Source organism: Ascaphus truei, chromosome 14, assembly GCF_040206685.1.
Source record: "Ascaphus truei isolate aAscTru1 chromosome 14, aAscTru1.hap1, whole genome shotgun sequence".
NCBI lineage: Eukaryota > Metazoa > Chordata > Amphibia > Anura > Ascaphidae > Ascaphus > Ascaphus truei.
Genome location: NC_134496.1, coordinates 11,180,621 through 11,195,171, shown reverse-complemented (window position 1 = coordinate 11,195,171; position 14,551 = coordinate 11,180,621). Strand labels below are relative to the sequence as shown.

The 14,551-nt window shown below is 45.2% G+C and overlaps 1 protein-coding gene across 1 annotated transcript in view; it reads left to right on the top strand.

Moving 5' to 3' along the window:
- The window catches only part of LOC142465422 (putative serine protease K12H4.7), a 51,716-nt gene that overhangs the window by 33,797 nt on the left and 3,368 nt on the right, over positions 1–14,551 (top strand). The window contains exons 7-8 of the mRNA XM_075569380.1: positions 3,899–3,989; positions 5,536–5,744. Of these exons, the coding sequence (XP_075425495.1) occupies positions 3,899–3,989; positions 5,536–5,744 (300 nt within the window). The remainder of the gene's footprint in view (positions 1–3,898; positions 3,990–5,535; positions 5,745–14,551) is intronic.

Genomic DNA, 14,551 nt, shown 5'->3' with positions numbered 1-14,551 from the left:
ACCGATTCCAGGAGCTGTGGTCCACTACCACTGCTGAACAAGACAGGACAGGACTTTTGTTGCATGCTTGTAAATTGTCTTTTCTCTTGTGGGCTAACATTGTGATACAGGCAGAACAACCCTATATTCCATATACCAGTAGTCTCTACCACCCTCCACAAGATACCTACGACTCCTGTTGTAAAGTATGCATTACAGTATGTATGTATATCTTTATTTATATAGCGCCAGTGTTAAGTAGGAAGAATGTACAGAGACAGGAGGGTTTCCTGTTAAGTGCGTCTGCAAGGGGCCGAGGTTAGTGCATAGAAGTTGTATAGTATCAGCCACGGACATACCCATATTCTTTGTTAATCAAGTGTGTTTTAAGATGGGCTTTAAAGGTGGATAGAGAGGGTGCCAGTCGGATATTGAGGGGAAGGGCATTTCGGAGGTGTGGGGCAATCAGTGAGGGAGAAAGTATGTCATGTGATTAATCAAATTATACCTGTATTCATATGCTTGGACTTTGCTGTTGTATTAATCGTGATCATTTTGTATTTTAAAGCAACATTCCCCCCAATTTTGGAATGTATTTTTTTTTTTACAGAATTGGAACTAGGGGGAGTTGAACTGCGCTTGATCCCGGTGAACCCCTCACAGATAAAAGGATAAATATGTGTTAAAATTAAAGCAAATTCAAATATGGCTGCCAGGATGCCCTGCTGACATGGAGGCTTCCTATTGGCCGATGGGAGTAAACCTTGCATGGCAGCCATGTTGATTTCCTAAAAGGGACCAGAAACACAGGTGTATATAGTGGCGAGAAAGTTTGTGAACCACTTCAGATTTTCACATATTTCAAAACTAAAATGTTATTAGATCTTAAGTCCTAATAATAGATAAAGATAACCTGATAAAACAAATGATATTAAAACATGATACCTTATGTATTTAGCCACAAATGATTAAACATTGAATATCCATGCATGAAAAAGTATGTGAAACTTTAGATTCAGTATCTGGTGGTGCCCCTTTGAGCAGCAATAACGTCAACTAAGCATTTCCTGTAACTACTGGTCAGTCTCACATCGGGTTTGAGGAATTTTGGCCCATTTCTCCTTACAGAACTGCTTCAACTCAGTGACCTTTAAGGGCTTGCTTGCATCAACTGCTCACTTGCCACAACATTTCGATGGGGTTTAGGTACGGACTTTGACTAGGCCATTCTAAAATGTGGACTGACTTCTTCTGCAGCCATTTTTTTGTAGATCTGCTTGTATGTTGAGGATTAATGTTTTGCTGCATGGCACACTTTCGCTTCAGCTCACCGATGGAGAGTCTGACAGTCTCCTCTAGAATCTTCTGATACAATGCAGAATTCATGCTTGTGTCAATGATCGCAGGCTGTCTCAGGTGCTGAGGCAGCAAAGCAGCCCGAAACCATCACACTCCCACCACGATGCTAGACTAGATGAGGCTCTTCTGTTTGAACGCAGTTTTTGTTTTCGCCAAATACGTTTCTCATTGAGGCCAAAAAGTTATACCTTTGACTCGTCTATCCAGAGAACATTGTTCCAAAAGTCTTGTAGATCATCTATGTGCTCTTTGGCAAACTTTCGACAGCAGCAATATTCTTTTTAGAGAGCAGTGGTTTCCTCCTAGCTACCCTTCCATGAACACCATTTTTTGTTCAGTGTTTTTCTGATGGTTGAGTCATGAACACTCACATTAGCCAAGGCGAGAGTCACCTGCAGATCCTTGGATGTTACTCTAGGGTTCTTTGTGACTTGAATGTGATGAGCATTAATAACTTCTTTTCTGAGGTTCTCAGAGATTTCTTTTGATCGTGGCATAAAATGTTTCCAGGCACCAGTATGGTGAAGACCAAACTACAAAGCTTCTGATCTTTATATACTGTAGGGTGGGGCCTCCCAAACTCACCCCTGAAGATCTACAGTGCCTAGTTATTTAAACACCTGATTCTCATCCCCTTTAATTTAGCTGACATAACCAGGGTTTCACTTACTTTTGCACATACCCTGACTCTTAATTACTCAATGTTTGTCTAATTAATACGTCATTTTGTTTCAGACGACATGGAATTGGTTAATATAAACCCTGTTGGATATTTAAGAAAAGACTGGTTTTGATTCAAGAAGGTTATTATGGAAAAACTATGGAATTTCCGTAATTATCATTGGGGTTCACAAACTTTTTCTCGCCACTGTATATTAAAAGGTAAATACTGTATCTCAGGATTTGACGGGCCATCAGAGATAAAAAATAAATAGCATTGTTCAGTTCTAGGAGACCCACAGTGCTGATTCACCCCAATTAAAATAAAAATCAGTTTGAGTAGGGGGCATAGCTGCCTTATGTTCTCATTTAAAGATTGTCGTTTCCATAGTGTTTTAAGGAGAACTATAAGGAGACTATAGTTCTTTGCTTCAATTCAGTACGTGCCCCATTTACTCAGTGTGTTATTTGTGCAAAAAAAAATCAAAGCGAAGATATGTGCTAAAGTGCAACAAATGAATTGACATTTCTGCTACAGCTAAGATACAACTTTGTGTTGCCTCACTATGGATGAATGTCCATCTGGTTGCCATTAACAATGTTTTTTCAGCTAAGTAGAACGGAAGCGATATGTGCCAGAAATGTAAATATTTAAGTTCTCAGGCATTTGAATCCTCACTGCTGACGATCTGAGCCCAAGCTGAAAGCTTAAGGTCCCTATTCAATATGGTCCTGTACGTGGAAGTTGATACGCTGTTAACTGTGCGTTGGAGATGGGCAAACTGGCCAAAAATCGGTTTGCAAAATCGTGAACATTTTTTGATCAAACTTTTTGGACACAACATTTCTAGGAAAATTGTCAAATTTGGCTGGTGAATCTTTTAACAAAGTCCTGGCCAAATGTAACATTTTTTTGAGAAGACGTGAATTACGCTTTTTAAAATGTATTTATTTAAATTTAACGAAAGTACAAAAATGCAAACAATCCACAATTTCTAACTGAGAATTAACACTGTAGAGAAGACCTTGATCTGCTGTGCATTACCTCCCTTCCCACCCTATTGAATGGGAGGGTAAGAGAAAGGCAGGACTGACATTTTGAAGACAAATCATTAGTTGTAATTGACATTGCTATGGAAGTCTTGGAGAGGGGGAACTCTGACAATCTATAATAAAAAAAAAATAGCCCTCTCTAAGAAAAGTGATAACCTTACCTGGAGTCCAATTACTAAACAAGAAATTGCAATGTAGTTGTCACGTACAACACCCTGCTAGCACGCGACCTGTATACGGGACAAGGGTGAATACTGACGCTCGCAAGCGCACCCACTCTTAACCACCGCAAAGGTCCATCAAATGGACAATACAGTATCTCCTCTATATCTGTCTCTACCTGCAAAAAAAGGTGTTAACATAGAATAACCCCACTCTGTACTTTTCACACCCAACTGCAATCAAGGCCTTTTGAAGCCCCCAGATTTCTGAAACGACACCACACGTTTGTATTTCAAACTCAAACTGTAGCTCACTAACTCCTTAAGCACCAGAGGGATTAAAAATATCTATCACCTCATGACATTATCGTGACAGTAGTCAATAATTTAAATCGTAATCTTGTGATTGCTGAGGACAACCTTGTATTTTTTTAGCTTCCACTCATGGTTCCCTGTGTAGCTTGGGATATCTACCAATAGTTCAATACAGTACAATGTGTCTCCTATGCATAATATAGAATAAGGTAAAAAAGTTCAAGCACTTGGTAGGGTCCAGCATCATAATGCAGAACAAAGTATTCAGTATCTGTAACACAGAGAGCGAAATTTGGCAGGACCATTCAGGAGACAGACATTTACACACGGACTTCTGTCCTCTTTTAGTAACCTCTCTCTTTGTCTGACAGGCAGACAGTGGGTGTACCAGACGTGCACTGAATTTGGATTTTTTCAGTCTACAGATTCAGCTTCCCAGCCGTTCTCTGGCTTTCCTTTAAGGTACAGTATAGAACACAGTGGTTGTTTTTAATCAAGGCCTCCAAAAGTAAGTCTTAGTAGACGTAAACATTTTATTTTTTATTTTTGTTTTATCAGTGCCTGCTTCACAACTTTCTCCCCCCGTAATGTATCCAGAGTTCTGCAGCTAGAATAATTTAACTTTCTCCCAAAACAGTCTCTGCTCATCTCCTCCTTAAATTCCTCTCCTGCCTTCCCATTACATATCGGATTACCTTCAAAGTTCTCCTCCTTACCTTTTACTCATCTGCTCCTCCCTACATATCAGCTTTGATCTCTCGTTATGCCCCTGCTCATCTTCTGCGCTCTGCCCATAACGGTCTCCTCTTTACACCTTTCACCGCTACTGCTTTCTCTCGCCTTAAGCTCTCTTCCCTCACGGCCCCTTACCTGTGGAACTGCCTCACTCTCCATATATGCCATGCACCCTCTCTCCGCCCCACCGTCAAGATAAACTTTAAAACTCGTCTCTTAGATGAAGCATACAAGTAGCTTAAGTCAGAGGTGTGCAAAGTTTCTGAGCTGTGCCCCCCTGCCTGGCAGCCGCAGCGCTCGCACCCTCCTGCCCCCCCCCCCCTCCACCCCCGCCCTCCAAGGATCCGGCATCAAATGACACCGCGGGTCATGTGACATGATGTGACGTGACCCGCATCATCATTTGACACGCCTTGCCATGGTAACACATCGCTAAGAGGCGGCAGAGCGCAGGTAAGGGAGTTACAGAGGCCTCACGCCTCTCCCAGCATTTAATTTAAATGCCTTGGGGAAGAGCGCGGGGCCTCTGTAACCGCCGCCCCTCCACCCATGAAAATTCTTGCGCACCCCTGGCCTAAATCGTGAGGGCTGTACCACACCCAGTCACTCCTACCAACTATTGTGGCGAACAACGTACCATCAACTGCACTTATTCCCTCACCTGAAGTCTCCATAAGTCTCCCAACATTCTAGTTAGATTGTAAGCTCTCCAGGACAGGGATTTACTTTCCTATTGTGTGGCTTTGTTGCAATTATTGTATTATTATTATTATTCCCTGTACCATATTCTCTTTGTAAAGCACTGTGGGCACTATACAGCTCAACCCCCTTATAACACTGTGCTTGGGATCCAAAGAATCACACCGCGCTATAAGCGGATCGCGTTAGAAATAATGTACGATTGCATGCATTGTACAATAAAGTATTTAAGATTCCAAAAATCATGTTGTAAAGTATTCATAAATACGAAAATTGGGAGCCATGCTTGCATCGCGTTATAAGCGGATTCGCGTTGTAACGGATCGCGTTATAACAGGGTTGAGCTGTATAAATAAGATATTCATAGATACTTTGGAACTGCTGCTGTTTGAATGTCTGCACCGTTTCTCTCTTTTGATTATGATGCTTGCCTTTTTGGTATAGGGGAGCTTTGCTGATTGTGTTTGCTTGTCGCTGTATGTTACAGACACTCCTGTTTAATAGGAAGTGTGAACATTTATAAACTACAGTACTGCAGGCTTGAAGCGTTTCTTTTCCCCCCTTCTCTTCCCAGTTATCATGTCCAGCAATGTTCTGACATATATGACCCAGCGTTCAATATTTCCACTGTTACTGATTCAGTTCAGCAAACAAATGAGTATTACGGAGGATTTAACATAAAGGGCAGCCGTATCGTTTTCCCAAATGGCTTGATTGACCCGTGGCATGCGCTGGGAATAAATTCGGATCTTGGCAGTGACCTGTTCGCCATTCCAATGCCAGGTAACTTTTTGTATTTTATTGTCCTAAACACCATTGCTGTCCTGCTCAGTCATGCTAGATATTTGCTTTTTTTTAACTTTGCATGTAGAAAGGTTTGCCCCCCCTGTCCTCCTCGGAAACGGTTTCCGGGTGATAAATGCTCTAAGGAAGCCTGTTTTTTTAATACCATCTTCTCCCCTTCAAATCTGCCCGAGCTATCATGGGCAGACAGAGGTTGTTAATCTTACCTCCATAAATAAGTGTGCTCTACATTCTTTGTTAGCTTTGTTTGATAATGAAATATTGATTTGATGAATTAAACACACCAAGCGTCTGAGAAAGGCGCGATATTGGAGGTTTTTAGTGGGAACTCAGATACATTGAAATACATTGGCATGCATTGCAGTGCTAAGTTGCATAAAGTGAAAGCTTTTCTGCCAATTGTTCCATAGTGCGTTTAGCTGGAAAGCAATATGTGAGTGACCCCTTCATTTGCCCTCCTCCAATTCCAATTCAGTTTCCATCCTTGATCTGAGGAAGACCATTTTCTTATCGCTTCGGTCATCTTAAGTATTGTAAAAGGAGACACCATTTGTCATAATGGGTCTGGAATCCATTGTACTGATAGCAAAGTTACAGCTGACGGAACTCATTGCCATTTTAAATTCAGTCTGTATGGCTGCGTTTACACGGTCTAGATCGGAGGTTCCCAAACTCCAGTTCTCAAGGAACACCAACAGACCAGGTTTTAAGGCTATCCTCTCCATAGCATAGGTGGCCCAATCATTTTGACTGAACCACCTGTGCTCAAGCAGGGGTGTACTTAAAACCTGCATCTTGGTGGTCCTTGACGACTGGAGTTTGGGAACCTGTGGTCTAGATTGTAGCTTTTAAATCGGAGACCCAGATGTGATGTATGTAGATCAGTATTTGGAAGGGTATTATTGGTTCAGGACTACTAGACCACTAATCAAAACTTAAAATTCTGTTTTATAACTTGACTAGCTGATATACCCGGCGTTGCCCGGGATGTATTTTTGGGGGGGCGGGCGACAGGGTTGGGCTCCCCCCCCCATGACAGCTAGGTGGGTGACTGAGTTGATTGGGTGGGTGGGTGACCTTGACTGGGTGGGTGGGTGACTGGATGGGTGACTGGGTGGGTGGGTGACTGAGTTGATTGGGTGGGTGACTGAGTTGGTTGACAGGGTGGGTGGGTGACTGGATGGGTGAGTGGGTGAGTGACTGGGTGAGTGGGTGGATGGGTGAGTAGGTGGGTTGAGTAGGTGGGTGAGTGGGTGGGTGGGTGAGTAGGTGGGTTGAGTAGGTGGGTGGGTGAGTGACTGGGTGGGTGAGTGGGTGGGTGAGTGACTAGGTGGGTGGGTGACTAGGTTGAGTGACTGGGTGGGTGAGTTGACACTTGACTGGGTGGGTGGTGAGTGAGTGACAGGGTGGGTGGGTGAGTGAGTGACAGGGTGGGTGGGTGAGTGAGTGAGTGACAGGGTGGGTGGGTGAGTGAGTGAGTGACAGGGTGGGTGGTGGTTGGTTGACTTTGACTGGGTGACAGTGGGTTGGTGGGAGACGGTGGGTGGGTGACAGTGGGTGACTTACCTTGACCGGGTGGTGGTTCCTGGCAGCAGACGGTTCCCCTCCTGGCACTGATATCCCTGTGGCATCTGGCTGGGGCAGGAGGTGGGTTCGGGAAGTTGGTGGGGGGGGGGCAAGAGTGGCAGGCTGGGGCAGGAGGCCCGCGCCATGCTTCGCCTCAGTTCCTCGTTGGGAGTGAGGGGGGAGGAGCCTGGAGTTGGCACAGGAGGGCCGCGGCGCGCCGCGCTTCCCCTCCGTCCGGGAGACGGTGCAGCCGGCGTCGGGAGGACAGTGAGCCGCCCGAGGAGCGTGAGCAGCCGCGCACCGCCAGGCCGCTGGACGGCTCGGAACACGCAGGTGACGGGGCACCGGGGAAAAGGAGGGGGGACCGACACAGGGGGCAGTGGGGGGGGGGGGGGAGTGACACCCGGGGGCAGGGGGGGCAATATCCGGTGGGGGTGATACCCGGGGGCAGGGGGACTCGGCGGGAGACAGGAGGGAGAGGGAGAAGAAGAGAGTGGCCAGGTGAGGCTGAGATGCTCCGGTGAGGAGGTGTTGTGCCTTGCACGGGAGAGGCGGAGAGAGCCGGAGGAGCGCTCTCGGGGATGGGGAGCTGGGGGAGCGGCCTATGTGAGGGGAGAGCCGCAGAGAGCGTGCTCTGTGTGGGAGAGGGGGGGGGGAGCGCCGGGGAAGGGTGAGAGTCGGGAGGATGTGAGAGCCGGGGAAGGAGCGGCCTGTGGGAGGAGATAGCAGGAGAGAGCGTGTTCTGGGGGGCCAATGAGAGTCGTGGGGGGGGGGGGGGGGCAGACACACCGGCCAATGAGAGCCGTGGTTGGGCGGGCGGACCGACGGACCAAGCAAATGGTCTCCAGACACTCTCAAACAAGATTTTTGATTATATAGATGTAGATGGAACCGTCTTCTGCTTAAATGATATCTAGCAAATACTTAAAGAAAAGATGAACCCAGTATATAAGCAGTGAGTCACAAGTGTGAATAGTTAATGTATTAAAATACTTTATTGTCATCAACGAATAAAATAAAGGGGTATAAAATAAGTATACAGCACTACGGGTGACTGTAGTCAGAGTAACAACGCTATATTAGCTCTGTTGAACCACAAATATGGTATATTCATGACAGGATGTCTGAATGTAATGCTGAAATGTAACAGCCTATTGTGATATATAGTAAGGGACAATGCTCGTAATATGACTGTAGTAATGTGAGACCGATAACTACTGCTCAGAGTACTACCCTAAAGCCCAATGCAGTTGATCACTGAACTGGAGATTGGACACACAAATCTACATTGGGAGATGCAGTGAGGTTGAATAACAGAATGTGCCTGTTTGACCACTATAGTATAGAGGCGGGTAGGTACAGCTGCCAGCAAGGGTATGGTAGCAGATGATAATAGGGTATCGTAGGGTAGATAGTTGTTCTCCAAGGAAGGAGTAATAACCAATATTCCATCTGTAGAAATGTATCATGTCATCACTAAGGCTGCGTCCATAGGACTGTAGCCGTGCTGAGGCGCACTGAGGGAAAGCGGGTGCTTTCCCTGACCTTGGTCCGGGGGCGTGCCAGAGACGTCACGGAGCTGGTTCGCCCTCATTGGGCGAACCGCTCACGTGACCGGCCCTGCGCTCCCTTGAGCGCTTGAATTTAACATTTTGGTAAGACTTACGCTTCCGCACGCTTGTTGAAGCGTAAGCGATCCCCTGCTAAAGCCGCTCTCATTGCGTCTACGGGGGCTCAGTGCCGAGCGTGAGCGCACCTAGCGCTGACCCTGGACGCAGCCTAATGCAGGGTGTAATTGTAAGGAACCAGTTCTGCATAGATCGCACTTAAGGATCAAGCCAGTACCTAGAAGTGAGGCTGGGATGTCGTCCCAGGTAAGTATCTGCTGCAAGGTATTGCAGCAAAGTTAACCCGTAGTCCGTTCGGCTGCTGGTGTCAGACAACAAGTAAGTGTCCGGTCACCTGATTAGCCACAGCTAACGGTACTAGCAGATTAGCTGCATTGTGTACAGTATCGAGTCTGCTCATACAATGGTAAGCGCTCGTGTGTTTCAGTTAGTGCCTCCCCGTAACTGTTGAACTTGCGGAAGGACCGTGGTAAGTATAATAATTAGATGGTAATTGGAAACATCCTTTTGACATCTGCGTGCTCGGAGCGTATAACAGCAGGTAAACACAATGCATTAAATATTTAAGTAATAATCCCAGAAGAACAGGGCATTACTGGCCAATAATGCCCTGGCTGGAAGAGTTGAAGGCCCGAGGCGAAGCCGAGGGACTTTAACCCAGCCAGGGCATTATTGGCAGTAATGGCCTGTTCTGAGGGGATTATTACTATTATAGGCTAAATGTAGGCTTATTTCATAAATAATAGACACTTTTGTATAGTTAAATAGATTTTTTAAATTAAAATAAAATGGTAAATACATGAAACCACCTCTATATACACTTACACTGCAGATATCTATATCCTCACACTGCCGCCCCATCTGTGTACACACACACACACACACACACACACACAGCACCTCTACACACACAAGCACACCACACCACACACACACACACACACACGAGCTCTAGACACACAACACAGCACCTCCTCTACACTCACAACAGAGCACCTCTACACACACAACACAGCACCTCTACACACACAACACAGCACCTCTACACACACACACACACACACACACAACACAGCAGCTCTACACACACACACACACACACAACACAGCAGCTCTACACACACAAACTCTGCTGCTATACCCATAAAAACTGCTGCTGACACACACATGCACACACCCTGGAGCTTTATACACACACACACACACGCACAATAGCTCTATACACACACTCACATCAGCTCTACATACACACAAACTGCTGCTACACATACAACAGCACAACACACACACACACACTGCAGCCAGAATCAAAAATGCAGCCACTTACTAAACTTTGCCCCCCCCCCCCTCCCACCTCTTCACACAACACAGCACAACACAGCACCGCTACACACACACAACATACACACACACAACACTGCACCTCTATACACAGCACCTCTACACACACACAAACTGCTGCTACACACACATGCTACACCCATAAACACTGCTGCTGACACTGACACACACACACTGGAGCTCTATACACACACACAGCACCTCTACACAGATAAACAACAGCACAGCACACACACACTGCTACTGACAGACTCACACACAAACTGCAGCCACAAAGAAACTGCAGACAGCCACTTTCTTCTTTGCAGACTCCCCTCCCCCCCCCCCCCTCCCCCAATTCAACTGAATCTACTCAGAAAATCTGTCAGCTCGGGAGGGGGAGGAGTCAACCCGTGGCTTATACGTCCTGACCAATCCCCTGCCCTGTCTCAGAGCTGTTACTTCATTCAGACGAATCCCCTGCCCTGTCTCAGCTGTTCTGAAAGCTGATTGGCTGGAAATAAACACATTGAAAACTACACATTGCAAGCTGCTTAAATTCCGGGCATTACTGATTGGTTAAAATTTCGGGCATTATCCAATCAGAGAGCAGGGTTTTCAATAATGCCCGGAATTTTACTGCTTTAGCCTATAATATAAGGTAAACCTCGAACTCTTAAGTACTCCCTATTGGGGCATTTATGCCCTACATTGGCACTGATTATAGTATATCAGTGTTGATGTGCTCGAGGATATGCTTGAATAGTTCGTAACAGTATATGAGAGTTTAAATCCCTTGTTAGAAAGTGTCTAACGTGGCTGAATCACCATATGTAAGACAGTGTTAGTTAAAGTGGTAGTGCAGGACTTAGCAACAAAGAAACAATTTTCAGTAAGTGTGGCGATCTAATGTCCGCGTCCCGCGTGTGCAGCAGAGTGTGACTACAGTCACCCTTAGTGCTGTGTACTTATTTTATCCCCTTTATTTTATTCGTTGATGACAATAAAGTATTTTAATACATTAACTATTCACATTTGTGACTGAGTGGTTATATACTGGGTTCATCTTTTCTTTAAGTATTTGCTGCATACACTGTACCCAGTGAGCACCTCACTTCCACCTCTCAGCTGTTGCGGGGGGGCCCCCCTTCTGTGTGCAGCCATAAATGATATCTACAAATCTTTAATGGGACCATTGAAAAATTATGACTGCTGATCTCTGCAAACCCTTCACACTGTGCCCCCGAAGAACCTCGAAATAGCAATAAATAAGCCGCTGCTGTGGGTAAGGCCGTTCTGGTGGTATATTACTATGGGTGAGAAAGCAGCAGGGCGAATAGCACACTTTAAAGCAAGAAGACTTGGAAACATGGAGGTATAAAGTAACTGTACTGTATTTTATTAAACCCTATATGACTACAACTGGGCACAGTACTTGAGATGAAGTCTACTAATGATCTATAAAATGGTATTACCACCGCCCCCTTTCTGTTGCCCATTCCCTTTACAACCCAGCATCCAGTATTGGAAGACGTTTTAGTTTGGAAATGTTGAGGGCCTAATTACATGCATCGTTGGATGCTATGTGAGGAATGCTCATATCCCTGACTTCTCCAGCGTGATTTTATGTTTCATTAGCCAGAGTAAAGCAACACGATCGTCAGATCATTGTTGTTATGATACCATGCAGCGCATTTTTTAACCCTCTGGGTGCTGTCCGGGTTGCAGTTCAGTGGTAATGTGACATGCTGAGCTGTTGCGGGGCTTAGATGTAAGACGCGGTGATAGGTCCAGCGACACGTCACTTATTACAGGGAGTCTGCCTCCCACATTCTGCAAACTCTTCCTTTACCTCTCACACATTCTCAGTGAGATCTCTGCCGTCATTCATGTGTTTCCCTCCATAGATTCTCCAGCAATTATCCTCCTAGATATTGTTTTAATATTGACTTTGTCTGTATGTATTGTGTCTAGTTACCAGAGCTCAACCAACTTCCCAATGCAGAACCGTCTCATCCTGATGAGGGCAAAAAGATGAGCAGCATGAGAATTTCACTTTTTGGAATCCCAAATCTGGATATCCAAACTGCTTAAAGCAGCAGCTCCCCCTTCCCTCCCTTCTCCTCCCTCTTCCCTCTCCGCCCCCTTCCCTCTCCGCCCCCTCCCCCTTCCCTCTCCCCCCCCTTCCCTCTCCAACACAATTCATTTTATTAAATCCAGTTCCGTGAAGCCCCTAATTTCAGAGATACTTACCGGTAATCTTACCGAAATTGCAGTCCTCTCAAGGGGATACAAAATGGTGGTTTAAATCGCTCACGCGTCATGCGTGCTATTAGTAAACAGCAAAGTCACCTGGGGGATTGAGATACCAAGAAGTACTGGCTCTACCTTCCCTGTTCTGTATCTTGGAACCCAGGCGGTCCCAGAGCTGAAATTAACGCTGGTGAAAAAACAAGACGTTGGACAGAGAAGGGACTGCTGCATCATGCATTGTAGGAGTGCATAGAAGTAGGAAGAATGGAAAAAGGTTACATCATCATCGTTTGTATATTAACTCTGCATTTCAAATTCAGATTGTGGCATTGTCTGGGAAGGAAAAGCTGTTTTTCTCATGATGTAAGACGTGTGTGGCAATATCTGGGCACAGGCTTTGGTGAGCATGCAATCATTCCTCCGTAGTGCATCATATGGATTGTGCCACAGTTAAGACATCATCGGTCAAAGAGTGAAAATGACCAAGGGATTTGCTTAAAGATCTGTTCAGATTCGCAGAGGCAAGAAGTTTCTTGCTTTAAATTTGCTTTAAAATGCAACTTTGTTGCTTTCTTTGGACTAAGAGTAGCTCCTCTCCTGTGCCTTTTTATCTTTTCATTTAATGCAAAGGATTTGCAAAAAGTATTCCACGTTGGCAAAGACTTATTATGGCTTGGTCGACTCTGGTATTATGATTTTTATAAGTGGTGAAGCATATGTATTGAAGGACAATTGCAACAGTCCAAACCCAAGAAGCCATAGATAAAGACTTTCATTCTGTGATGCCTACAGATCAGGGCATCATTGCCACCTGAATAAACATTGTACACCTGCTATTGATAGTTTAGCTAGACACGACTTCTCGGGGCACCGAAAAGATTGACTTGTCATTTACCTAAACCCTAGTGCAACGTGCTTGACTGACACATTTGATCTGTTTTTGTTTAGCGTGTCATACCTTGCCATCTTCTGAAACATATTAAAGTAACTGCCGTCTATCACAACTGTCAGAGGTTGCATCTCAAAATCGTGCAATGTTTCGTAAGACTGAAGGTGAAGGGGGAGGGAAGGTCGGATTTCTGATTTGTGTACCATTTATAAGCGTTGGTTGCACACGGGCAGCACAAAGGTCGTCTGCATCTCTGACACCTGCTCCATATATGTAGTGCTGTTTGACAGGGTGTTCTAGCACATAGCTTTAGAATAACCCATTCCTTGTTCTATTTTGGTTGTGTGTGGGTGAATTTTATGTCAGACAGCAATGAACATAAGAATACTGGAGCAAGACGTTCAGAAAAACATTTGCTGTTCCTTTCCCCGTTTTCTTGGGTTTCTTTACCTATGTAAATATAACCCCTCTTCTTCCAGCTCTCAGACTTATGAATTGCGGGGGCCTAAGTCCCTATTAAGAACTCAATGGGCCATACGTGGTCTACGGTCAGACAATGAGAAGAATACAGACACAGTATATGGGTGAAGTACAAGGATGTCCACACTTGTGCTGTCCCATGTGTCTATGATGAACGGAATAGTTCTTGCAGCCGTCCGCAGGATTACTCCCCGATCTCCTATATAGTGAGCCCTCACAATGCAACACAAAAACAAAGAGACGGAAAGCTCACTGAGATTCAGTATATGGTATATATTAAAAATGTCCCACGGCAGAACTACAAATTATGAAAAAGCAAATGCACAATAAAAATACAAAGTGAACTTACAACTGGTTAAAATCGTGTGTGATTCCCAATAACGCTGTCCGGGTATGAATCGGTGTCAGTAGTGTATTAGCTATCCAATCCTGAGTTTGTTGGCTTATTATGGTGTCAGCACACCATGGGAGCTTGTTGTGTACTGACCCTGTTGCAGGCCTGTACTTCAAAAAGGGTGCTATGGTACTACTATGCTTTATAGCCGTTGAAGGTCCACTCTGATGGCGCTTGAACTCTCGTCGGGCACTGTAGCTCTCTGCTCCTGATGCCGTGTACACTCTACAAACCTCGACCGAACCTGATAGCACTC